This window comes from Trichechus manatus, unplaced genomic scaffold (assembly GCF_000243295.1).
Source record: "Trichechus manatus latirostris isolate Lorelei unplaced genomic scaffold, TriManLat1.0 scaffold00214, whole genome shotgun sequence".
In the NCBI taxonomy this organism is placed as follows: domain Eukaryota; kingdom Metazoa; phylum Chordata; class Mammalia; order Sirenia; family Trichechidae; genus Trichechus; species Trichechus manatus.
This window is the reverse complement of record NW_004444150.1, coordinates 697,282-723,840: the sequence shown is the minus strand read 5'-3', so window position 1 is coordinate 723,840 and position 26,559 is coordinate 697,282. Positions and strand designations below refer to the sequence as shown.

Sequence of the window (26,559 nt, the reverse complement as noted above, 5' to 3'; positions counted from 1 at the left end):
GCCCCCGGACAGCTGCGGTTGTTAGGAAACCGCGCCTGCCCTGTGGGGGTCACTTCTAGGACACGCTGGGCTGGCCTGTCCTCCCTGACCCACGAGGATCACTGCTGGGCGCGGGCTGGGGAGCCGGGTGCGGGAAGAGCCCTCGGGCCATGGAGGCTTCTCAGGGTGGGTCTGGCTGGCCTGGGCTGCAGCACTGTCAGCACCTTGGTGGGGCCAGAAGCCCCTTGGTGGGAGGGCAGCTTCTGGAACCTTCCAACACCTAGAAGGCTGGGCTCATTCCCCAGGCGCAGGGCAGGTGGCTCAGACACAGATCCTGCCTGGGAGGCTCGCTGCCCCAAGATGGCCAGAGGCAGGTGTACCTGGTCACCTGGGCTGGCCGTCCCCACGTACCCTCTCACACCATGACCCCTCCCTTTTGGGTTTCACAGCAAGATGCCTAAGTGGAGGGGGCCTGAGGTTCACTCCAAAGTCTGGGAGTGGGGCAGGGGGCTGCGGCTGGAGAAGTTGTGTGGGGGCTGCTGCAAAGGGGACTCACGAGGGGGGGAGAATCCCCCACCTCTCAGACTTCTAGAACCTGGAGTTGTGGGAGCATGAATCACCCCAAGTTATCTCTGCACCGAATCCCCATGGGGTGAGAGGCCAGCCAGACCCTGTGGGATCAATATTCCATAAACCACAGCAATAGACCGCATGGCGGGGAACCAGGGGCCAAGACCACCTGCAGCTCCAGCCAGCCCCCCAGCAGCTAGAGTTGCCCCCAACTCCCCGTGCTCAGGACCCACAGGCCCAGGGACAGGTCTCGAGGTGGGGACAGCCTGCCCTCCAGCCCATCCCGCCCCACACCAGGCCCTTCTACGGTTATCGGCCCCAGTCTTCAAAGCAGCTCATCAAGGATTCGCGGTGCCTGCTGGGGCCATCCTAGGCGACTGTCCAGGGTTCAAGGGCAGGAGGGAAGCTTTAAGTTGTTCGCCGAGTTGATTTCAACTCAGAGCGACCCCACGTGACAGAGCAGAACTGCCCCGCAGGGTTTCCCAGGCTGTGATCTTTATAGGAGCCGACCACCAGGTCTGGGTGGTTCCAAAGGCCAACGTTTCGAGCGCTTAACCGCTGCACCATAACAGACACCAGTGGTGGCTGCGGCACGGGTCAGAAGGGAACCAAGTCGAAGGCCGGAGACCGCGCAGCCGAGTGCAGTGCCCCCGACCCTGGTTGCGCCGGGCGGGGGGGCTGGCATTCCCATCAGGCCTGTTTGGAAGATGCAGAGGGGGACAGATGAGCAGCGGAGAATCTTCACAACCAGGAATTACCCAGGGGCTCAGGGAACACAGGAAAAACAATCAGGGTGATGTTTTGAAACGTAATTGCCGCCCCTTCCCCGCACAGCCAGGCGATTATACATGCAAACACAGCCCTCCACGGGGCTGGCATTTACAGTGTCACCAACAGAAATCAGCTCAGGGAGGTTTTTCCAAACAGCACGCGTTGTTTGTGTTCCCCACCGCCCGCCCCTCCTCAGCACCCAGAGACGTCGGATAGAGAACAACCGAACAAACCTGCTATTTCTGCCCTGCCGTGTGCTGGATGCGCCAGCTAAAAATACTCCCTGGACTTGTAGCTCCGTTGGGAAGGTGCTCCAGCATCTCCGTGCACCCACCCTTTTCTCGGCCCAAGAAACAGAAATAGACCCCAAACCACCCTCCTCCACGCTGCACAGGCTCAGATCACCCCCAGAGCTCACTCAGGGAGGAAGGAAGGGCCGAGCCACACTGGGTTCTGGAAAACCCGGAGTGAGGGCTGCACTGAGATGGTGCCAGAGGTCACCCTTGTCCTGGGGGTCGCTGGACGGGTCACTCCAGATAAATGTGTCGGGGCCAGCACTCGATTTCAAGGTGGAAGGAGGGCCCCTTGGGCGGGCTGTTATCAGGACAGGGGAGTGGCCCGCAGGTCACATCGAGGCCGTCCTGCCCCTCCTGGACTGGTTCCGTGGGGGGCCCGCTGCCATCACGTCAGCAGCTCAGGTTTTAACCAGCCACACAACCTCGGTCTCCATGATTGCCAGATATTTGGGCGCCGTGAGGTCTGGAGAAAAGCTCGGTAAATGTGATTTGTGTTTACTGCGGTGAGGGATTGTTTTCAGTGGAGGAAAGTTGAGTCGGGTCATAGAGGTCATGATGGAATGATCTGGAACAGGAGCTAATCTGGGCAAATCGAGGGCTGGCAAGGAGCTTCCCTCTGATCACACAGGTCAAAGCAGGCCCATGGCAGGTCATCTCAGGCACCTTGGTGGCCCGCCCTCTCCCTGCCACGGCTCAGGACTCTGGGGTTGAGAATAAAGCCCTGCTGTGCCTTCAAGGCCCTGCTGCTCCCTGGCCACGGCAGCTCATGATTCAAAAGATGAACTGAGTGGGTGACTGAGAGGGTCACATCAGCCTCGACCGCCTCTGGGTCAACTCAGAATCGAGAAAGCTCCAGACACTTTCTCAGAGTCACACACACCAAGGCCCTTACCCACGGCCGCTTCAGGGAGTCCCAAATGGTGAAGCCTGATCCTGTCCCCAAGTGTACTGAATGTGTCCAGCCTGGGAGGGTCCCTGGGGCCTGGTCCTCAGGGACCGCCGAGGTCATGAGAGATGACTTACCCAAGTGACACCATCAGAGACACAGGGACAGTGCCACTACCCTCGGACCAACCACCTAGTAGGTCAGGAACCCTGGACGGGGCCCGCCCAGGCTTTCCCCCAGGTAACACATCTTCAAGGTGAGCGGCTGCCGGCAGGTGATCGTGCCGCCCTGTTACAGTGGCAGAAGGCCTGCTGAGGCTGAGCAGGGAAGGGTAGGGCAGGGAGGGAGAAGGCGATATCCTCTTAGAAAACTCATAAAATTTGTTAAAACGGCAGAAAAAGAATATGAACCCTAAGGTCACGGCCTTGAACACCCCGTGGACCAGTTCTGCTCTGCACTCAAGGGGCCGCCGTGAGTCGGAACCGACTCCTCAGCACGTCCCATGAAAAGTTCTTAATTACGCAGGAAAATACAACTTAAAATGAAATTTAAAGAACAACGCGGAATCCGACCACCAGATTTTAAGACTTACTACAAAGCTACAGAAGGAGCTCTGGTGGTATAGTGGTTAAGCACTTGGCTACTCACTGAAAGGTTGGCGGTTCGAACCCACCAGTCACTCCATGGGAAAAAGATGTGGCAGTCTACTTCTGTGAAGATTACAGCTTTGAAATCTCTAGGGGGCAGCTCTACTCTGTCATACAGGGTCACTATGAGTCAGAATCGACTCGACGGCAATGGCTATAAAGGTACAGTAATCAAGATGGCATGGTATTGGTAAATGGACAGATACATAGATCCATGGAACAGAACAGAGGATCTAGAAAAAGACCCTCAAAAATATGGCCAACTGATTTTTGACAAAGGTGCATAATGGAGTCAATGGAGAAAGGGTGATCTTAACAAGTGATGCTTGAACAACTAACTGGTCATCTAAATGCACACAAAACAACCCCAACAAATGTCAACATAAAACTACAAAACTTGTAGAAGAAAATCTTTGTGACCCTGGGTTAAAGCTAAAAGCTTGGCCGTGACACAAATTGTAAGATCCATAAAAGAAATAACTGACAAAGTGGACTTCATCAAAATTTAAAATTTCTGTTGTGTGAAAGACCCTGTTTAGAGGATGAAAAGAAAAGCTACCGATGGGGGAGAAATATCTGCAAACCACATATCTGACAAAAGACTTGTATCTAAAATATACAAAGAACTCTCAAAACTCAATGGTAAGAAAACAAACCAAATTAATATATGGGGAAAAGATTTGAACAAACATTTCGCCTCAGAGGATATACAGGTGGCAAATTAGCACATGAAAAGATACTCAGCATCCTTTGCCATTAGAAAAATACAAATTGAAATAGTGATGAGATACCACCTCACACCTATAAGAATGGCCAAACTTAAAAATACTGACAATATTAAGTGCTGACCTGGATGAGGAGCAACTGGAATGCTTATATGTTGCTGATAAGAATCCAAAGATGGTACAACCATTCTTGAATGCAGCCGGGCAGCTCCTGATCAGTTTAAACATACACATGGCATACGAACCAACAATTCCATTTCTAGGTATTTATCCAAAAAAATGTTCACACAGAAACCTGGACAAGAAAGATTCGTTATTGTTGGGTAGCCTCGAGTCAATTCCAACTCATAGTGATCCCATGGGACAGAGTAGAACGAATCCATAGGGTTTTCTTGGCTGTAATCTTTACAGAAACAGATTGCCAAGTCTTTCTCCCACACAGCCACTGGGTGGGTTCGAACCACCAATGTTTCAGTTTGCAGCCAAGTTTACAGCAGCTCCATTTCATAAATGCTCAACTTAACAACCCAAATGTCCTGCAACAGGTGAAGAGATACACTACTGTGCTCCGTCCATGTGACGGATTACCGCTCAGCAATAAAAAACAAACTACTGAGACACAGCCTGGATGTATCTCAGATTCACAGCCAAGTGGAAGAAGGTGGTCTCTCAAAGGGTTCCACACTAGGAGACTCCATTTATGTGACATTCTCCAAAAGACATAACTATAGTGATGGGGAAACCCTCAGTGGCTGCCAGGGGTGGGGCAGCACGAAGGAGTTTTGGGGATGATGGAGCCATTCCGCTCTGCATCCTGATGGTGGTGGTGGTTGCATAAATCCATAATAAAAGAAAATGTCATCAAGGAAGTCAAGCACTGGCCCCACCAAGCCCTGCTGCTCCCCAAGCCACAGACTTGGGAAGCCCATTGCTCTCCAACCAGCTGCTTTCCCAGGCAGCTAAGATGCTTTCCAGGAACCAGTTTTCCTCTCACAGTTCAGTTTTCCTGAGCCCCCAGGATCCTGCCGTCTGGCCGCGGCGCCTTCCTCAGCAGCCAGCGCCCAGCATCCACGTCTGCGCGTTCTGCCTGCTAGTGCTGGTGGCGACTCCCATCACCTTCCGCTATCCCCCAGCGTCACTGTGACTCCACTGCCCTCCACCGTCAGACAGAAGGAAGATGCGGTCATAAAACACCCGTCCAGGGTGATGCCCAGTCCTGCCTGACCCATTTCTGCTCAGCTCCAGATGGGGCTCACCTTGAATACAAAGGCACACCTGGCCTGCAGCCCCGTACACACCCTCGCCTGTCTCTGCAGCTGCTGGCCTAGCTGACACCAGCTCACGGCAGTTCCGAACGGCCATGACCTTGAAGAACGTCCATGTGAGACACAAGCCAGTCGGGTTTCAAGGAAACAGACAGATGGGAACGTCTCCAGGTGCACGTGGGCCAAGGATGGGCGGGGCATCACCAGTGGGAGAGGGGCGGAGGCGGGGACATCACCACAGCAAAGCAGCCCACACATGGGCCTGCCCTGAGGACCCCGGGAAGCGGGGTTGGCAGGGGGCTCCTTGCTGTACCCTTCATCTATGTGCCCCGGGACAGCTGGGACTCCACCTTCTCCCACCAAAACCCAGGACCATCCCTCAAGTTGTCCAAGTACTGTTTGGGCACCTTTGTGTGCAAGGCACCATGAGAGGTTCAAGAGACAGTGGGAAGAGGGCTAGTGGGGAAAGACGAGGTCCCTCTTCTCTCGGGCTCACGGGCCTGGGGCTGCCTTGGTGATGAGGAGGAAGACGGCAAGAGCCCAGGGCTGCCCTCAAAACGTGGAGAACACACCAGGAGGTCTGTCTGGGGCCACAGAGGTGGGCCTGGAGACATCTATTTGGGGTGTCAGGATAGAGGCCTGGAGATCAGGAGGGCTAAGTTCTGGGTCTGGCAGGGCAGTCGGCCAGGGCACAAGGACTCTGCACTGGCTGTGCCCGGGCTCCACAGAGCCGCCCACCAGCTGGGCACGTCTACCGCAAACTCACCCCGTCCAAAACAAACCTGGTTGCCACTACCACCAACCCACTCCCCTGGCTGGTCCTCCTCCTCAGATCTGAGGTATCCTCTGGATCCAACCAGCTCAGTCAATTGATCTCCTGGACATCTCCATCCCAGCCTCCACCTAAGTCTCTATCCCGGCCTCCACCTAAGTCTCCATCCCAGCCTCCACCCTAGCCTCCACCTAAGTCTGGCCCTGGAGACTCCAGAAGTCCCCTAACTGTCCTCCCAACCCTCCCTCGGCAACCCCAGCAATTGTTCTCACTGCAAATCTGACACACCACTTTCCTGCTCTACTTCCCTCCATGGCCTTATCACACATGTCCAGTGATAGCCACAAGACACAAGGGTAGTGCTGCATTTGCCTGAGGCTGGAAGCAGCCTGCATGTCCACACGTGGAGACAGGTTAAACAAATCACAGTTCTACTACACGAAGTAACATTAGCCACTAGGAAAAGACACAAGCGGAGCTCTGTACGTGCCCGAGAATGACCACCAAGATACTTTCAAAGAAAATGCAAGGTCCAGAACTGTCTCAATACCACCTTTTATGCAGAAAACACACGCACGCGCGCACAACGTTTTGCATTCCCTAGGATATGACACCAGCTGTGATCACTCTAGGAGAGAAAGTGGATGGTACAGGGAGTAGTATGGGAGAATTTTATTTTTCACTGCATGGTCTTTTCACACTTTAAAGTAATGAATAAGCTACGTCGTGGATTGAACTGTGTCCCCCAAAAATATGTGTCAACTTAGTTGGGCCATGATTCCCAATATTGTGTGGCTGTCCTCCATTTTGTGATTTTCCTATGTGTTGTGAATCATAATCTCTGCCTGTGGTTAAAGAGGATTAGGGTGGGATTGTAACATCCTTACTAAGGTCACATCCCTGATCCAATGTAAAGGGAGTTTCCCTGGAGTGTGGCCTGTACCACCTTTTATCTTACAAGAGATAAAAGGGAAAGGGAAGCAAGCAGAGAGGGGGACCTCATACCACCAAGAAAGCAGTGTCAGGAACAGAGTACGTCCTTTGGACCCAGGGTCCCTGTGTAGAGAAGCTCCTATCCGGGGAACACTGATGAGAAAGAAGGCTGACAGAAACAGACGGCCTGAATTTGGACTTTTAGCCTACTTTACTGTGAGGAAATAAATTTCTCTTTGTTAAAGCCATCCACTTGTGATATTTCTGTTATAGCAGCATTAGATAACTAAGACAAGCTATGTCAAAATAAATACATTTAACTTGGTAATCACCCCACAGACTTCCACTTGTACTTATGAAGGAGTAGCCAACATTAGACCAATCTCTGCTCAAAAATAACTATAAAAGTTTTATATATATATATATAATATATATATATATATAGTTGCCCAGGACCTGAGTGGCCAAGATCCTGTAAACTAACATTTTGGATACAATTTTGCAACTAAACCAAATTCTAAAAGACTAAAAGAAAAAATTTAAGTCTAGAATTTGGTGTCTCACATATTGGAAAGATAAAAATTGATTTCAGGGCCTGCCAAGGAGGAGGAGCTTTGGGATACATGCAGGCTTTCAATTGGCTATGGGTTAACCAGAAACATCCCAGCCTGGACTTAATCAAAGAGTTCATGGGACTCTACTTGACAACCGAGAAAAACTGAACTCCCTATCATTGCAGATCTTTTAACAACAGTTCACGGACCCTCCTTCAAGTAGCAGTCCTTAGAGCTTCTGAAATGTTTTCAAGCAATGTCTCGCATTCAACACAAAATAACCAGGAATGCCAGAAAACAGAACTAAATGACAGAAAACAAATTTTAAAATGATATTAGATACAGACCCAGAGGTAATCCAGAACAGATAATTAATGGACATGGGCTTTCGCTACTCTTACTATGTTCGAGAAATGTAGTTAGTAAGATGGAAAACTTCATAAGAAAACTAGAATCAATAAAAACAACTCAAACAATAGAAATATAATCGTTTAGGGGGACCTCATACTACCAAGAAAGCAATGCCAGGAGCAGAATACGTCCTTTGGACCCAGGGTACCCGCTCCTAGTCCAGGATGAAGATTGATGAGAAGGCCAACAGGGAGAAAAAGCCGATGCCCTGAATTTAGACTTTTAGCCTACCTTACTGTGAGGAAATAAACTCTTTGTTAAAGCCAAAAAAAAAAAAAAAAAAAAAAAAGAAATGTAGTTTAAATCAATAATTCAACAGATTGGTTCAACAACAAATTAAACATAGCAGATGAGACAATTCATGAACTGGAAGACAATTTAATAGAAAATGTCCAGAAAAAAAGAAATAGAAAAGGCAGAAAACAGAATATATGGGACTTGGTGAAAACAAAATATATGTGTAATTACAGCCTCCAAAAGGAGAGAAGAGGATGAGTATCTAAATACACATACTGACTAAAACTCTCCAAACTGATAAAAGACATAAAGTCACATGAAGAAAGTCATTCCAGATAGAAGGGAGTATAGTAATGCAGAAAAATACAACTATTTAAAAACAACAACAAAAAATATCTAGTGGAACTTAAAATGTACATAGAATTAAAATATACAACAGCAAAAGCAAAACAGGTTGGGGGGTAAATGGAGCTAAAGTGATTGATGGAAGATCTTTCTATTTTGAGCAGAGTGGTAAAGCACTAATTAAAAAAAAAATTTTAAGTCAAGATAAATGTAGAAATCTCTAATCCCTAAACCAACAGTATAAAAACTTATATAAGCATATGTAGGGAAAAAATAGAATAAAATACTTGATTAATCCAAAAGGAGAGGGAGGAAAAAAACCCAACAAGAGCAGATGAGACAAATGGAAAATAATTAGTAAGATGGTAAATTAAACCCAAAGAAATCAGTAAAAGTACATGAAATACAAAAGGACTAAATACTCCAATTAAAAACTAAAGCGTGTATGACTAGATTAAAAAAATAAAACCCAAGAGACCACCTTAATCAAAAGGACAAAGATAGGTTGAAAGCAAAAGATGGGAAAGATACAGATGTAAACATTGAGCAAAAGAAAGCTAGAGTAGCTAGGCTAATATCAGACCAAGAACACTATATAGCAAGAAATGCTACTAATGATAAAAGATACTTCATAATGATAAAAAGGATCAATTCAACAAGAAGATAAAACAAAGCTAAACTTCATATGCACCCAATTATCAAAGCCTCACACTATACTGTCAGAACGAAGGGGAAATGGGCAAGTTGACAACACAGATAAAAACACAACGTAAGAAGAGAAAAACACATCTAAAAGGATATACAAGACTCCAGTTCATTACGGTACCGGCCAATCAACAGAGACTTCCCAGTGCACGTGGAACACATGCTGCGGCATAAAGAAAGTCTCAACAAAGTTCAGAGCAATGAAGTGTTCGAGTATATTCCACAACCACAGGGAATCTGAACTGCAAAAACGTAACATGAAGATAACCAGAAAGTCCAAAATGGTTTGGAAATTAAGCAATACACCACACTTCAAGATAACCCAAAAGCCAAGGGAGAAAAAATCACAATGAATTAGAAAATATTTTAACTGGAGGATGATGAAACCATGACATATAAAATGTGTGAAGCAGTGCTGACCAGGAAGTTTATTTTACATACGTTTTAAAAGACTGAGGAAAACTCAACAATGACCTAAAGATCTATCTCAAAAGCTAGGAAAAGAGCAGCAAATTACACTCAAAGAAATACAGCAAGAAATATTACTAATGATAAAGGATACTTCATAATGATAAAAAGGATCAATTCAACAAGAAGATAAAACAAAGCTAAAATTCATATATTGAAATATATTGAAATAAAATACGTAGATTCATGCATTTTAAAAAAATTCAAAAGTTGGTTCTTTGAAAAGACTAATGTAATGAAAAATGTCTAGCAAATCTGAATCAATAAAGAGAAAAGACCCAAACAGTATAGGAATTAAAACGAACACTACACAACAGTTTCTACAGAACAAAGATTGGCAAACTTTTACTGTAAAGTGCTGAACAATAAATATTTTAGGCTTTGTGGGTCACATATGGTCTCTGTCACATATCTTTTTTTTTTTTTTTTTTAAAAATAACCTTTCAAAATATAATAAACACCATTCTTAGTTCATGGGCTGTATAAACAAAAGCAGTCATGGGGCGGATATGGCCTGCAGGTAATAGTTAGCCAACCTTTGCTATAGACATTAAGAAGATCATAAAAGGGTATTTATTACCAACAATTTCATGCCAATAAATCTGAAAATCAGATGAAGCAGACAGACTTCTAGACAAGTACAACTTACCAAAACTGACACAAGAAGAAACAGAAAATATGAATCTGTCCTAGAGTTATCAAAGGAAATGAATCTAAATATCTTCCTACAAAGAACTCCAGACCCACATGGCTTTACCTGTGAATACTTCAAACATTTAAGAATAGCACAACTTTATACAAACTTGTACATAAAAAAAGAATTCCTAATTCACTGTATGAGGTCACATATCCTTGATATAAAAACATGGGACATCACTTTCAAAGACAGTTATAGGCTAATCACTCCCATGAACATAGCGACAAAAATTCTAAATAAATTATTAGCAAACACATGAGTTCATTCCATGCAGCTAGTGGCCTCTCACTAAACCAATTTAACCCACTCAGCTTTTACTGCTGTCAGCAGGCCCTAGTTCTGACTTCAATCATTCATTCCCACCTCCTCTGATGCTGGTTCTTAGAATCTAGACCAGCACCCACAGCGGTGTGTATCGTGTGCGTTGAGGCGGGGGAGGAAGATCAGCCTTCACAGTGCCCCTGGTGGTGCTCAGGGTCTGGCCAGAGGTGGTTTCCCTCTTTGGGAAGGGGGGAAGGATGAGGGCCAGACAGATGGGGTAGGTTCCCTGTGATTTAGCAACTGATAGACACCTACCATTTCACTTGCCTTGCCTGCCTGAGTGCACCCCTTCTAAGACATGAACATAGAGGAGGAGTTCACACCTCAGGACACATATACACACAGGAAAGAAAAGAAATACTAGCAAATTGAATCCAGAGATATATAAAAAAGGAAGCTATCATCACAACCAGGTTGGATTTATTCCAAAAATGCCACGTTAGTTTAATATATTTTAAAAAGTAATCAAACCCATTGCCGTGGAGTCGATTCCAACTCATAGTGACCCTGTAGGACAGACAGAACTGCCTCACAGCGTTTCCAAGAAGCAGCTAGTAGTTTCGAACTGTTGACCTTTTGGTTAGGAGCTGTCATGGATTGAACTGCGTCCTCCAAAAATATCTGTCAACTTGGCTAGGTCATGATTCCCAGTATTGTATGATTGTCTACCACTTTATCATCTGATGTGATTTCCCTATGTGTTATAAATGCTATCACTATGATATAATAAAATGGATTAACGGCAGTTATATTGATGAGGTCTACAAGATTAGATAGTGTCTTAAGCCAATCTCTTTTGAGATATAAAAGAGAAGCAAGCAGAGACATGGGAACCTCACACAACGAAGAAAGCAGTGCCAGGAGCACAGCATGTCCTTTGGACCTGAGGTTCCCACGCTGAGATGCTCCCAGACCAAGGGAAGACTGATGCATCACAAGGACCTTCTTCCAGAGCCAACGGAGAGAGAAAGCCTTCTCCTGGAGCTGATGCCCTGAATTTGGACTTGTAGCCTACTAGACTATGAGAAAATAAACTTCTCTTTGTTAAAGCCATCTACTGGTGCTATTTCTGTTATAGCAGCACTAGATGACTAAGACAGCAGCCAAGCTCTTAACTACTGCGCCATCAGGGCTCCAAAAAGTAATCAGTGTACCTATTATATGCCAGGAGCCCTAGTGGCGCAGTGGTTAAGAGCTTGGCTGCTAATCAAAAGGTCGGCAGTTCAAATCCACCAGCCGCAACTTGGAATCCCTATGGGGCAGTTCTATTCTGTCCTACAGGGTCGCTATGAGTTGGAATCGACTCCACGGCAACAGGTTATTATATGCCAGGTATAATATTGGACAGTAATTTCTCAAAAAGCTAGACGTCAAAATACAATATGATCCAGCAATCCCACTTCTAGGTATGTATCTGAAAGAAATAAGAGCCGTGACATGAATTGATATATGCACACCCACGTTCACTGCAGCATTATTCACAATAGCAAAAAGGTGGAAGCAACCTAACTGCCCATCAACAGATGAATGGATTAACAAACTATGACACACATACATCACGGAATATTACAAAACGATAAAGAATAATGATGAATCCGTGAAACATCTCAAAACGTGGATGATTGTGGAGAATATTATGCTGAGTGAAATAAGTCAATCGCAAAAGGACAAACATTGTATGAGATTGCTGTTATAAAGTAACAACATAAGGTTTACACACACACAAAAAAATTCTTTCATTGTTACCAGGGATGGGAGATGGAGGAAGGAAAATTACCAAATAGACAGTAGACACATGTTAATATTGGTGAAGGGAAAGGCTATACACAATACGGGAGAAGTCAGCACAACCTATCAAAAGCAAGAGAGGACACTAAGGAGAACACAGGAATAAAGGAACTACAGTAACTAGACGATCCTGAAACAATAGTATTAACAAACAATAGTTTATGAATGGGTACATAGATAGATACGCCAAGAGGTGAGGGAGGGTGTCAGGGAGCACACCCACCAGCAGATACAGGTTTGTTGGTGGAAGTTTCTAAATACATGACTGTAGGTGCTCCTCATATATTAGTATAGACAATACAGCACACAAGGGGTACAGTCAGGGAAATCTCTTAGACACAACTAAACACATCACGGGATGAAGTACTCAGGATCGAAGGCAAAGGACCATAGACTCGGGATACATCTTCATCAATTGGCACAACACAATTGTTAAAGACAATGTTCTACATCTATTTTATTGAGTGGTTTCTGGGGTCTTAAAAGCTTGTGAGTGACCATCTAAGATACAATTGTTGGTCTCCTCCTGTCCGGAGAAAGGAGAGTGAAAATAACCAAAGAAACAAGGGAGCAACTAATCCAAAGGACTAATGGACCACATGAACCACAGCCTACACGACCTTGAGAGCAGAACTAGATGGTGCCTGGCCACCACTAACAATCACTCTGGCATTAAAACAGAGGGTCCCTGACAGAGGAGGAGAAAAATGTAGAATAAAAGATCAAATTTACAAAAAAGACCAGACTTACAGGTCTAACAGAGAATGAAGGAACCCCTGAGACTATGACCCTAAGACACCCTTCTGACCTGGAACTGAAGCTGTTCCCATAGACCAACTTCCAGCCAAACAAAAGACAAGCCCAAAAATCAACAATAACACCTGAGAGAAACATGCTCCTTAGAATAATTATAAGATATCGAAAGGGCAATTTTTTGCCAAAAAAACAAAGGTGAGAAGGCAGGAAGGGGGAGAAAATCAGGATGACAGGAAATGGGGAAGCCAGGGCGGAAATGGGGAGAGTGCAGACACACTGTGGGGAATGAAGCCAAGGCCATGAAACATTTCATGTACAAACTATCAAACGGGAATCTAATTTGCTGTGAACTTTCACCTAATGCACAACAAATAAATACTATGAAGATTAAGAGAAAAGCTAAATTCTAGGACTAAATCCAACAAAAGATGTGCAGAGAGCTCCAGAACATTCCCAGGAAAAATGGAAAAAAGATGTGACTAAATGGAGAGCTATACCATGTTCATGGATTGGAAAACCCAAAATTGTAAAGATGTCCATTCTCCAATACTGATCCATAGAGTCAGGGCAATTGAAAGCAAATTCTGGCAGATGTGGAATTTGACAAGCTAATTCTAAAAGGCATGGGAAAATTCAAAGAGCGAAAAAGAGCCAAGGCAACTGTAAGGAACAAAAATCCTGGAAGACTTATATTTTCAGATATGAAAACCAACTATAAAGCTGTGTTGTTGCTGTCGTTGTTAGATGCCATCCAGTTGGTTCCGATTCATAGTGACCCTATGTACAAGAGAACGAAATAGTACCCGGTCCTGCGTCATCCTCACAATCGTGCTTGAGCCCATTGGCGAAGCCACTGTGTCAATTCATGTCCTTGAGGGTCTTCTTTTTCTCTGGCCCTCTACTTCACCAAGCATGATGTAGTTCTCCAGGGACCGGACCCTCCACAATTCAAAGGTGTCAATTCTTCACTCTTCCTTATTCATTGTCCAGCTTTCACAAGCATAGGAGACAACTGAAAATAGTATGGCTTGAGTAAAGCGCAACTTAGTCTTCAAGGTGACATCTTTGCTTTTCAACACTTTACAAGAGGTCTTCTGTAGCAGATTTGCCTAATGCAATGGGTCTTTTGATTTCTTGACTGCTGCTTCCATGGGTGTTGATTGTGCATCCAAGTAAAATGAAATCCTTGACAACTTTAACCTTTTCTCCGTTTATCATGCTGTCTTGGTTCTTGCCAGTACCTTCAGTGCAGCTTGGACTTCTTCCTTCAGTACCATCGGTTCCTGATCATATGCTGCCCCTTGAAATGGTTTCAGGTCGACCAAATCTTTTTGGTACAGTGACTCTGTATTCCGTCTATCTTCTTTTGATGCTTCCTGCGTCATTTAATATTTTCCCTGAAGAATCCTTCAGTATTGCAACTCAAGGCTTAAGTTTTTTCTTCAGTTCTTTCAGCTTGAGAAATGCCGAGCATGTTCTTCCCTCTTGGTTTTCTAACTCCAGGTCTTTGCACATGTTATTATAATACTTTACTTTGTCTTCTCGAGTCGCCCCTTCAAATCTTCTGATCAGCTTTTACTTCATCATTTCTCCCTTTTGCTTTAGCTACTCGACGTTCCAAAGCAAGTTTCAGAGTCTCTTCTGACATCCATTTTCGTCTTTTCTTTCTTATGACCTCTTGCTTTCTTCATGTATGATGTCCTTGATGTCATTCCACAACTTGTCTGGTCTTCAGTCATTAGTGGTCAATGCATCAACTCTATTTTTGAGATGGTCTCTAAATTCAGGTGAGATATACTCAAGGTCGTACTTTGGCTCTCATGGACTTGTTCTAATTTTCTTCAGTTTCAACTTGAACTTGCATATGAGCAATTGATGGTCTGTTCCACAGTCGACCCCTGGCCTTGTTCTGACTGATGATGATATTGAGCTTTTCCATCATCTCTTTCCACAGATGTAGTCGATTTGATTCCTGAGTATTCCATCTGGCCAGGTCCACATGTATAGCTGTCATTTATGTTGGTGAAAAAAGGTATTTGCAATGAAATCGTTGGTCTTGCAAAATTCTCTCATGTGATCTCTGCCATTGTTTCTATCACCAAGGTCATATTTTTCAACTACCAATCCTTCTTCTTTGTTTCCAGCTTTTGCATTCCAATCACCAGTAATTATCAATGCATCCTGACTGCATGTTCGATCAATTTCAGACTGCAGAAGTTGGTTCAAATCTTCAATTTCTTCCTCTTTGGCCTTAGTGGTTGGTGAGTAAATTTGAATCACAGTCGTATTAACTGGCCTTCCTTGTAGGTGTATGGATATTATCCTATCACTGACAACACTGTACTTCAGGATAGATCTTGAAATGTTCTTTCTGACGATGATGCAACGCCATTCCTCTTCATTTTGTCGTTCCCAGCAGAGCAGACCATATGACTGTCTGATCCAAGATGGCTAATACCAGTCTATTTCAGCTCACTAATGCCTAGGATATTGATCTTTATGTGTTCCACTTCATTTTTGACAACTTCCAATTTTCCTAGATTCATACTTCATACATTCCACGTTCTGATTGTTAATAGATGTTTGCAGCTGTTTCTTCTCATTTTGAGTCGTGCCACATCAGCACATGAAGGTCCCCAAAGCTTGACTCTATCTACATCATTAAGGTCAACTCTACTTCGAGGAGGCAGCTCTTCCCCAGTTGTATTTTGAGTGTCTTCCAACCTGAAGGGCTCATCTTCTGGCACTAGATCAGACAATGTTCTGCTGCTATTCATAAGGTTTTCACCAGTCTTTTTTTTTTACATGTAAACCACCAGGTCCTTCTTCCTAGTCTGTCTTAGTCTGGAAGCTCTGCTGAAACCTGTCCGCCTTGGGTGACCCTGCTGGTATTTGAAATGCCGGTGCCACAGCTTCCAGCCTCACAGCAACACGCAAGCCCCCCCAGTGCGACACACGCACAGACAAGCGATGCAAAGAAACCTCATTCGTGATAAAAACTCTCAGAAAACTAGTGATGGAAGGAAACTTCCTCAAACCGACAAATGGCATCTAAGCAAAAACACACTGGCATCGTTCTTCATGCTCAAAGACAGACTAGCTTCTTACCAAGATCGAGAACTAGGCAGAAAGGTCTGCCTGCTCTTAGCACCCCCGTCCACCTTGCACTAAAGATCTGAAGTAGTGCAATGAAGCTGGAAAGAGAAGTAAAAGATATACAGATTGAACAAGAAGAAATAAAAATATCTTTCTTCATTAATAATATGATTGTATATGTAGAAAATTCTAAGAAATTTACAGAATTCCACTAGAACTACGTGTCAGATTATAGGATACAAGGTCAATATATGAAAATCAATTTTATTTCCACATGCTAACAAACTGGAAAAGGAAATTACAACAATATAATTCACAATATCACCAAAGAAAACAAACTATGTGCATTAAAAACATATATATACATCAGCAATTCCACCCCTAGGTATACAGCCAAAAGAAATAAAAACACACGTCCACACAAAAACTGGTACCTGAGTGTTCACAGCAGCAAGGTTCACAAAAACCAGAAAGTAGGAACAATCCAAATGTCCATCAACAATTAATGGATAAATAAGATGAGGTAAATCCCATACAATGGAAAACTATCTGGCAATCAAAACAAATGACGCGCTGATCCTTTGTACAACGTACATGAACCTTGACAACGCAATGCTGAACGAAAGAAGCCAGACGCGGCGAAGCAAGAGCCACAAAGGATCAGTGGTTACCTAGGGCTAAGGGAGGAGCCCTGGTGGCGCAGTGGTTAAGAGCTCAGCCGTTAACCAAAAGGTTGGCGGTTCGAATCCACCAGCTGCTCCTTGGAACCCCTATGGGGCAGTTCTTCTCCATAATCGAGGGTCGCTATGAGTTGGAATCGACTCGACGGCATCTGGTTTGGTTTTTTTTTAATGGCTAGAGGGTTGAGAAGATATAGGAAGCGACCATCACTGGCTGTGAGCTGTCTTCTGGGGAGATAGAAATGTTTTAAAATTGATTATGACGACGGCCACACAGCTCTGTGAACATACTAAAAGTCACGCATTATACACTTCACAGGGGTGAACTGCATGATACGCACACGCCATACATACATGACACTCATATACTAAACACCAGACATCATCTCCAAGAGAAGTTGAAGAAGACCTACATGGAGTTACCCTGCGCTCAGGGATCGGAAGACTCCTCAGATTTATTGCAACATTAACCAACATCTCAGCAACCTTTCAGGGAGAAATCAGCAACCTACAAAGGAAAAACAAGGCTGGAAGATTTATACTACACCTGATTCCAAGACTTATTTAAAGCTGCAGCGATTCAGACAATGGGGACGGGTGTAAGCATGGACCCAGAGATGATCAGAATAGAACAGGGTCCACAAACAGACCTGCACGTACATAGTCAACCGACCCTTGTCAAAGGCGCTAAGGAAATTCAGTGAGGAAACGATGCTGGAACAACTGGACGTTCATATGGAAAAAATGAACCTTATGCCCTACACAAAAAATTCATTCAAAACGTAAGATCAAAAAGTACAAAACTTCTACAAGAAAACACGCACCTTGTGACCTTTAGGGAGGCGAAGACTTCTTAAACAGGCCACGAAGAGCATTAGTCATGAAATTTAACATTAGTAAATCAGACTTCATCAAAATTAAAAACTTACGGTCTTTGGAAGGCACCATTAAGATAATAAAAAGGCAGGTCAAATGAGGAGAAAACATTTGCAATACATGTATTTGACACAGAACACACACAGAATGCAACCCATTTTAAAAAATGAGCAAAAGATTTGAAAAGATATGTCACAATAAAAGTTGTAAAGTACAGCTACTCAACACACGCAAAGGCCCTCAGCATCATTTCCCGTCAGGGAAATGCTAATTAAAACTACAATAGAATACCCACTGCACACCCACTCCAAACCAAAACCAAAACAAACCCATTGCCATGGAGTTGACTCCAACTTAGCAATCCTACGGAACAGAGGAGCTGCCCCACAGGGTTTCCAAGGCTACAAATCCTTACAGAAGCAGACTGCCACATCTTTCTCCTGTGGAGCGGCTGGTGGTTCGAACCACTGACCCTTTGGTTAGCAGCTGAGTGCTTTAACCGCTGCACAACCACGGCTCCTTGTACACCCAGTAGAGTGGCTAAAATTTACAAGACTAACAATACCAAGGGCTGGTGACAGCATGGAAGATGTGGACCAATCGGAACTTGGATACGCTGTCGGTGGGAATGTAAAGTTATACAAAGGCTTTGGAGAACCATGTAACTGCCAGACACTTACCATGTGACCTAGCAATTCCTCTCCTAGTTATTTACCCAAGACGAGTGCAAACAAATACTTGTACACAAATGTTCACAGCAGAAGGATTCGTAACAGCCCCAAACCGGAAGCAACCCAATGTCCACCCACCACAGGGAAGAACACTCAGCGATGAAAAGGAGCCAGGCTGTAACACACAACCCCAGCGGGACTCTCAAAAAGTGTCAAGTGAGAAAAAAGTCCAACAGAAAAAACTACACATTGTGTGATCCCATTGATAGAGATTCTAGAAAAGGCAAAACTATTGTGACAGAAGGCAGGTCTGTGGCCACCTGGGCCAAGGGTGGGGAGGGGCGGACCCAGCTCCAAGACCCTGGGGAAACATTGGAGGGGGAGAGACTGGCTCCAGATGGTGATGGTGGGTACCTGATCATACAGAATGCCCAGCCTCATCCACCTGCACACCTGAACCTGGGGAAGAATACACTTTGTATACAAATAACTTTAATAACCAAAGCAGGCGGGAACAGAACTGACACATATAACAATGTAACCACACAGAAGCTCTACATTGCGTGAAGGAAGTCAGACCCAAGAGGAGGAAGGCTTGGTTCCATTTACGTGAAATTCTCGAACAGCGCCAGCAAGCAAGCCTGTGGCTAAGAGTTGGGGTGGGGTTGGGAGGTTGGGGCTGAGTGAGGGGCTGCCTGCAGAGGGGCAGAGGGAGAGACTTCTCTGGGTGATGGAAACACTCTACATCTTGACTGTGGTGGTGGCTCCAGGGGCGTCCCCACTGTGCAGACTCATGTGGGGACATGTTATCGCCTGTAAATGGTACCTCAATACAGTGGATTTAAGAAGATGCACTGTCGGGGTGCTCAATGTGTTGAGGGTTACCTGTGAAGCTGCACTGAGACATCCTGCCGGTACTCGCTCAGCAGAAGCTCAGGACAAAGAAGGGGTAGGCTCCACCTCTGGGCAATCCCGAATACCACCCCTGGTAGGGACCCGAGCCTGTGGGCAGCTGGGGAGCCAGCAAGACACAGCGAGGGCTGGCCTCTTCCTTGTCTGGCTATCTCAAGGGAGGGAGACCTTCACCCAGCTTCTGAAGTGCTGGCTGGAGAGGCCCCCGCTGGCTGCCCGGGCCGGGGGCCCAAAGGGCAGGAGCCACACAGTGGTAGTGGTGGGGCTGCAAACGCACCCTACTCTTGCAGCCGGAGCACCTGCTGAGCCCCGTCTGTCATCTGTAACAAGGGACCGTGCAGCACTGACCTCATAGGTCATAGGTCACAGTAAAAGGGGCCCAGCGGCTCCCTGGCCGCCTCCTCTCCTTCTGGCAGCCACAGACCTCTGCAGGAACCCAGAGCCCACCTGCAGCCTGTGCGAGCCCACCTGCAGCCTGTGCTCAAAACCGGCTGCGCCGATGACAAAGGTGCTGCTGTGGGCAGGTCTGAGCGTGGCACGACCGTCCAGTGCCGGGAGTCTGGATGGTCGGGCTGGACTGGGGGCCCTGCACAGCCCTGCATCAAACTTTCATCCTGCCCGAAGCACCCGACCCCCAAGTACCAGCCAGCCGCCAGCAGGCTCACAGACCCTCCGCCATCACCCCATCCCCTACCCCACTCAGCAGGGACAATGACCACTGCGGACACCTGGCCCTGGCTGGCTGGCGGTGGGGTCCTGGCATGTCAGGACAGCATCACCACCGCCCCCACCCCGTCCGACTTGTCCCTCGGGGAAAGGGTTAACTTGGAGATGCAGCTGGAGTATAAAGACAGCAGCGAGTCTGTGTCTCGGCCTTCCGGAGAACATCTGCCGGCCTCAATCAAACATCTGTCCGCAAGGCATGGGGGCCGGGGGCCAGTGCTGCATGTGTCCAGGCCGCTCCGGCCCCATCTGGGAACAAGAGAGCCAGCTGTGGGCGCAGCCCCTCTCCCATCCCGCAAGCCTCATTCCGAGGCGCCCCCACTATGGGGGTCTCCCTGACAGGTCACGATAGCGACCCAACCATGATTAAAATCGCTCGGGTGAACGCACGGAACTATTGCCCTGAGATAATCTTTAAATCTTAAAACAAAAATATCCCCTGAAGTCTTCTTAAAACCAAATCGTTTAGCTTAGCTAGCAAAGAATGTCTGCCTTGAGCATTGTGCTCTTTTAAGAACTATCTATATGGATCAAATTGACAACAGCAACTCGAAAGATTAGACAGGAACCTTAGGGGGCAGTGAGCTTGTGTTAATGGGGGAGAACAACTCCGAAAAGGAGGCTGAGAATGGCTGTACAACTCGGAGACTGTAATCCACGTCACTGTTGAACTGGTGTGCGTTCTGCTGTGTATATTCTCAACGACAACGATAAAATATCATCAAGGATGTGATGGTGGAAGTGGGGGGCAGAAGCCACACCCATCTGGGCCAGAACCACAAAGCCTGGTACAGAGGTGCCCAGTGAACACGAGGACAAATGGAGACCACGGGAGGAGGCTCTCGACGCGGCCGGGGCACCTTCCTCCCCACGCGCCCTGGTGGGGCCCTCGAGTCTGGCAGGACACCCGGACCTGCAGACTCCCGGCCGGCCCTCAAGCCCTCGGGAGCTGGAGCGTGGGCGTCTGCAGCACGTGAGGGGAGCAGTCAGGAGAGCGGCGACACAGGGCGGACGGAAGGTGCTCCGGTGCGGGTCAGAGGCGGATATTTCACAACCTCCAGTCAGACCCAGGGCCCCCACCCAGGGCCCCCATGAGCCGTGCACACAAGCGCCTCGCTCTCAGAAGACCTCAGCATCAGCCCAGGGTATAACTGCACGGGCGCCTCCGTTTCTGGGCTGGGGGAGGTCATTTTATGTCGTTCCTGGACGCCCCTCTCTGTCTCGAGAAAGATGCCTCGCGGGCACAGGAAGTGATGACGTGTCAGGCCCAAGGGGGCGAGTGGCAGATGCCAGTGGCAGCAGAGTGCCCACAGCCCCGCGCCAGCCCAGCGGTGCCACGCCCTGCCTGGACCCCAGGAGGGGCCCGTGGGGGACATGGGGGGTGGCTCTCTGGACTCGGCCCCAAGGGCATAGCACCCTCATTCACAGCCTTCTCGACAGCAACAAACTGGAAACGACCAGCACGTCCTTCAGTGGGGGCTTGATAAAGCAAAAGAGACGTCTCCTGACGGGGCGACAATCCAGGGCTGGGAGGGAATGAGCAAGGGCTCGCCCACGGACACAGACTGGAGAAAACGCCGCGCCTTGGTGCCGGGGGGCGCGGGGGCAGAACCCTTCCCCCCAACAGTTCCTCTATGTCACAGACCAGCTGCTGACGCACAGGATGAGCCCCTAGCGGGGGTGGGGTGCAATCCCCGCGACCGTGTGAACCTCTCTGCACACCGTGAGCCCCGACAATGAGGTCCTGGGGACCACGCAGGCCAACCTCTCACTGACAGGTGGGGAAACTGAGGCAGAGAAAAGGGACTCAGTCAAAGCCACTACGTGGCTCGGCATCACGGGGCACCTTAGAAAACCTGGATTCGACCAGCACACAGAGGCGCCCCATCCAACACTTACACAGGCCCCTGGGCCAGGGAGGGGCGCCAGGAGGCTGCTCAGTCCCACGAGAGGGTGCGGAGATGTTCCCCAAAGCAAGGCCAGGCCAGGCTGCAGCGGGAGGGGGACTCAGGAACGCGGGGCAGCGCGTGGCCCAGCACTGAAGGATGCACTCTGCCCCGGCCTCCTCGCCTCGCAGCCTCCCTCCCCCAACCCTCTCCCCAGCGCCAGCGATGCCGGCGACGTCATTGCCGATAACCCAGATTTTAACCAAGAAGTAGCACCCCCTTCTCTGCCCCAGTTAGGAGCTAGTCAAACACAAGAACCTCAGCAAGAAAGCCAACGGCCACCCCAAGCTCACCTGCAGACCAGGCCGCTGGACGCAGAGTGGCCACACCCCACACGCCCCACTGACAACCCCCGGACTCACGGCTTCCCACCCCCCGGGAAGGGCCTGGGCCAGGACAGGCAGGGGCAGGAGACTCTGGTGGCCTCATGGCTCCCCACCCCCTCCTCAGAGGCTGTGTCTTGTCTGGGGTGGGGGGCGGCGGGTAGTGTACTGTTGAGAAGGACTTTCATGGGGTGAGGCTCAGGGCAGCACACCCCCGGACCCGCCCTGCACTGCAACCTGTGTTCTGCAAAGCCTCCTCCGGGCCACTGTCTCACTCGGCACTCAGAACAATCACCAAGGCAGGTGAGGCAGGTGGCCAGCTGCACACAGGGCTCCCGGCTCAGCCAGCACCACGGCAGGTGCCCGCGCACATGTTCCCTGCCACCGGCACCCTGTCAGGAGGGCTGCTGCACAGCGAGGACCCAGGTCCAGCCCTGGCTCCACATTCACCCCTGGGCCTGGGCACCCACCTGCTCGGCCTGGCGCTGGGGTAGGGCAGAACCCTCAGGGACTACCTGGTGGCCCGTCAGCTCTGCCCTGGAACTAGAGCCCAGGGAAGCCCCCGGCCTGTGCTCCCTCGGTATGAGGCTGGGGAGCCCCACCAGCCCCCTCTGGCCCAGGCTGGCCCCCCGGGGCAGCGGTCAGCAGGGGCAGAGGAAACTGCATGCCGGCAGATTCCGAGGCCTGGGGGTGGGGCCTGCAGCGCCGTCTGCAGCTCCCAGCGGCGCGGCCTGAGCCCCGGGGGCCTGCTGGGGAGGCCCAGCATCGCTGCAGGTTTCTTGGTGTCAGGAAAACCAAGCCTTCTCACCTCCCACCCCCTAAAGAAGTCCAGCCCAGGCGGAGGTGTCTGACAGAGGCGTCTGCTGCTAGTACTCCGGAATTCACACGAATGTGACAACGGCGATCTGCTCAGCTTACAGACCACAGCCTCGGAACCCCTATGGGGGCACGTCTCCTCTGTCCTATAGAGTCGCTATGAGTCAGAACCGACTCTGGCACACGGGCACCAGCACCCACCCCACCCCCACCCCGCCACCCCATGGCACTTCAATGAGTTTCTGAGCTCCGGAGGCAAAGAACTGCCGGGGTCGGGGAGGGGGAGGGGGCCAGCAGGCATCTCTGCTTGCCCGGAGCCAGGAGGATGGCTCAGGTGGTGGCCTCTCCCTCGGCCTCTGAGGATCAGGCTGCACCAGGGGCCCAGCCCCAGTGGCCAGTCTGCTCCCTGGCCCTGAGGAGGCAGCCCTTGCCAGAGAGGAAGGAGGCCAGGGGAGACGAGGGTGCCAGGCCGAGGCTCCCGCCCCGTCAGGCCCCAGGACATGTTGGGTACAGGGGAGCAGAGCCCCCAACTCTGGGCGCCACTCCCCACCTCGCCCGCTGCCCTTGTCCGATGGGAGCGTCAATCCCTGGGCAGCAGCGTGGGTCCCACACACAAATTAGGGGAGGGACGTGGCCTAGGTGCTCACAGCAACTGTGGGGGCAGCCAGTCCTGGACAGCTACTGCAGGGCCCTCTGCCCAACAAATCCTGAACGGACCGCAGGGTGAACTCAGCCTGTAATGGCGAGAACTCCAACGTAGGGGATCCTGCGGCTCATAGGTCCCAAATGAGGGAATCCCCCAAGTGAGGAACAACTCGGGGCACATGTTCTTGGGCGGCTTCGTTCGGCTCAACGGGCACTTTCTGAGTCCAGCCCCTGTTCGGGGCCGAGGGATGTGACGGTGAATGGGGCCGGTCCAGGGAACTCTGTGGCCTCGCTGAGAGGGCACCCCAGCCGTCGAGCTGGGAAGGTGACCAGGCACCAGTGGGGGAGGGGTGAGGCTAAGAAGCCAGCAGCTTCTGGTGCTGCACGGGGTGCTGGGTGACAGACAGGGAGACCGAGGCCTGGAGTAGGCAAGTAACTGGCTATGGACAGGTCCCTGGACCCCTGAGACCCTCTGTCTCTTCATCCGTTCCATGGGAGCCAGGACTGTGTCCCGTGCACCTCTCAGCGCCTTCCCGTGTTTTCACGCCCCCTCTACCCTTTTCCGGACCCCTCACCTCGTCCAGGGCTGAGTGTGAACTCCTCGGCTCGGCATTCTAGGCCCTGCTTGTCCCCAGGTCTCGGCTCCTGCTACTTCCTTGAGTCTGGGTTGCGGGCTTTCCCTCGTGTCCCCTGCCAGCCCTGCAGCCTCCCCAGCTGTCCCGGCCCCCGAGCGGGGCACTGGGGCCGCACGCCCCGGGGCCCGCACCGGCCTGGCGTCCACCTCCGGCTGGGCCGGGCCCAGGGCAGCCCGCCCTTACCTGCGTAGCTGCCGCCTGACTTGATGTACATCTGGCCGTACTGCTCCTCCACCATGGTGTCGTAGGCCTCGTCGTCCTCCTCGTCCTCCTCATTGTGGTAGGAGGTGGGGCTGTCGGTGGTGGGCAGGCTGCTGGCCCCCGGACTGGTCCTCTCGCCCTGGGCATAGGGCACCGGCTGGATGCTGGGGATGAGGGTGGCCAGGCTGGGCACCCCATAGTAGGAGACGCGGGGCAGTTTGAGGGGGGCTGCCACCGCGGCGCCTGCCGCCACCGCCACGCTGTCCCGGGGCCCCGTCTCCAGCGGGCGCTTGTGGGTTAGGCTGGGGCCGGCAGCCGGCGCCAGCTCCATGGCTTCGTGCTTCACGCGGGTCAGCAGTGGGATGGGCACCGAGGGGGACACGACGTAGGGCGCGGTGGGGGCGGGCTGCAGCTGGTTGCAGGGGCTCTGGGGCGCAGAGCTGGCATCCTCAATCATGGCGGTCTGCGAGTCGCAGTGGGGCGAGCTGACCTTGAACATGAGGTCAGTGCCACGCTCCACGATGTGCTGGATCTGCAGGAAGCCAGCCGTGTACATGACCACGAGCTGCTCGCTGGCCGCCATGGTCAGCTTGCCCGTGTAGCAGAAGGACAGGATCTGCTGGAAGCAGGCGGGCGGCACCGTGCCCGGCAGCTCGAAGGCGCTCTTGCTGTTGCCGCTGAAGAGGTCGCGGAAGTAAAGGCTGCTGGCCGCCAGCACAGCGCGGTGGGCCTTGAAGGCCTGGCCCTTGACCACGATGGATACATCACAGTAGAGGCCCAAGAGGCGCTGCTCATTCAGGCAGCCCAGCACGGTGTTGCCGAAGTTGGGGATCTCGATGTGCAGCATCTGGGACATGGCGGGTGGTGGGCGTGGCGGGCGCCCTCGGACTCTCAGCGCGGGAACAGCCCGACGGGGCTCATCTGCAGAGACAGCAGAGGACACAAGGTCAGAGTCCCGCTGGGCGCTCCTGGGAGTGCCCCCCACTGGGCTACCCTTGAGGACCAACCTCAAAAGCTCTGTCCCCAAGCACCCCTTTCCCGCCTTTACTGCCTGTCCCCACCCCAGCCCCACCCTGGCCAGACCCAGCCCCAGAGAAGGCCCCTCCCAAGTCCTGAGGCCGGGATAAGACGGGGCAAAAAAGAACTACTGCAGAGAATGCCAGAAGACAAGAACCTCACTCCCAGCTGGCCCCCCGAGGCTCCCCAAACTCCCCCTGCCTCTGGGGTGCTGCAAAAGCACCCGCCCCAAGACCATGGGGGGACCGCAAGCCACCCTTGCAGCACAGAAGACAAACAACAGAGGTGTGACCTGCATGAGGACACAGACTGGGGAGGGACAGGAGGGAGCCACTCTGCTCCTCAGAAAAAAGTTAGGGCTGCAAAGGACCCCGAGCTGCTGCTGCCCCAGTGGGCGGGCGGGGGGGGTTCTGCCCTGTGGGGACACCAGCTGACAGCTGCATCCCTGCTGGGGAGAAGGTAGGGCAGGACAGGGGCGCCCAGGGAAGTAGGCTGAAGCAGGAGACCCCAACCGGGCTCCCCAAGGGCTCAGCACCGCGCTTGGACCATCTTGGGTCCCTGAGTCTCTGTTGCCGCCGTGGCCAGGAGTTGGGAGCCTGTCGCAGACACGCACTCGCTGCTCCCCCTCGTCCCTGGCTTCCAACACCCGCCAATCCAATCCCCGCAGGCTCGCTCCAAGCCCAGGTGACTAAACGGGTCACGGGGGCAGGGGAGGGTTGAGGGCACAAGGCACCGTGGAGGGGCGGGCTGGCCTGGCCAGTGCCCCCAGGTCCTGTGCTGTCGATCTGATCCCGGTCTAGGAAGGGGCGGGGGAGGGGACGGGCCGGAGAGGGCACGGCCCAACTCCGGGCAGGCCAGCCGGTGGCCCGTACAAAGGGCTGCTCTGTCCCGC

General features: G+C 50.3%; 1 protein-coding gene across 1 annotated transcript in view; it reads right to left on the bottom strand.

Annotated features, from left to right (window-relative positions):
* The window catches only part of NACC2 (NACC family member 2), a 32,725-nt gene extending 7,219 nt beyond the window's left edge, over positions 1-25,506 (bottom strand). Inside the window, exon 1 of the mRNA XM_004388651.2 lies at positions 24,633-25,506. Within this exon, the coding sequence (XP_004388708.1) occupies positions 24,633-25,506 (874 nt within the window). The remainder of the gene's footprint in view (positions 1-24,632) is intronic.
* Between the last annotated feature and the right edge of the window lie 1,053 nt (positions 25,507-26,559).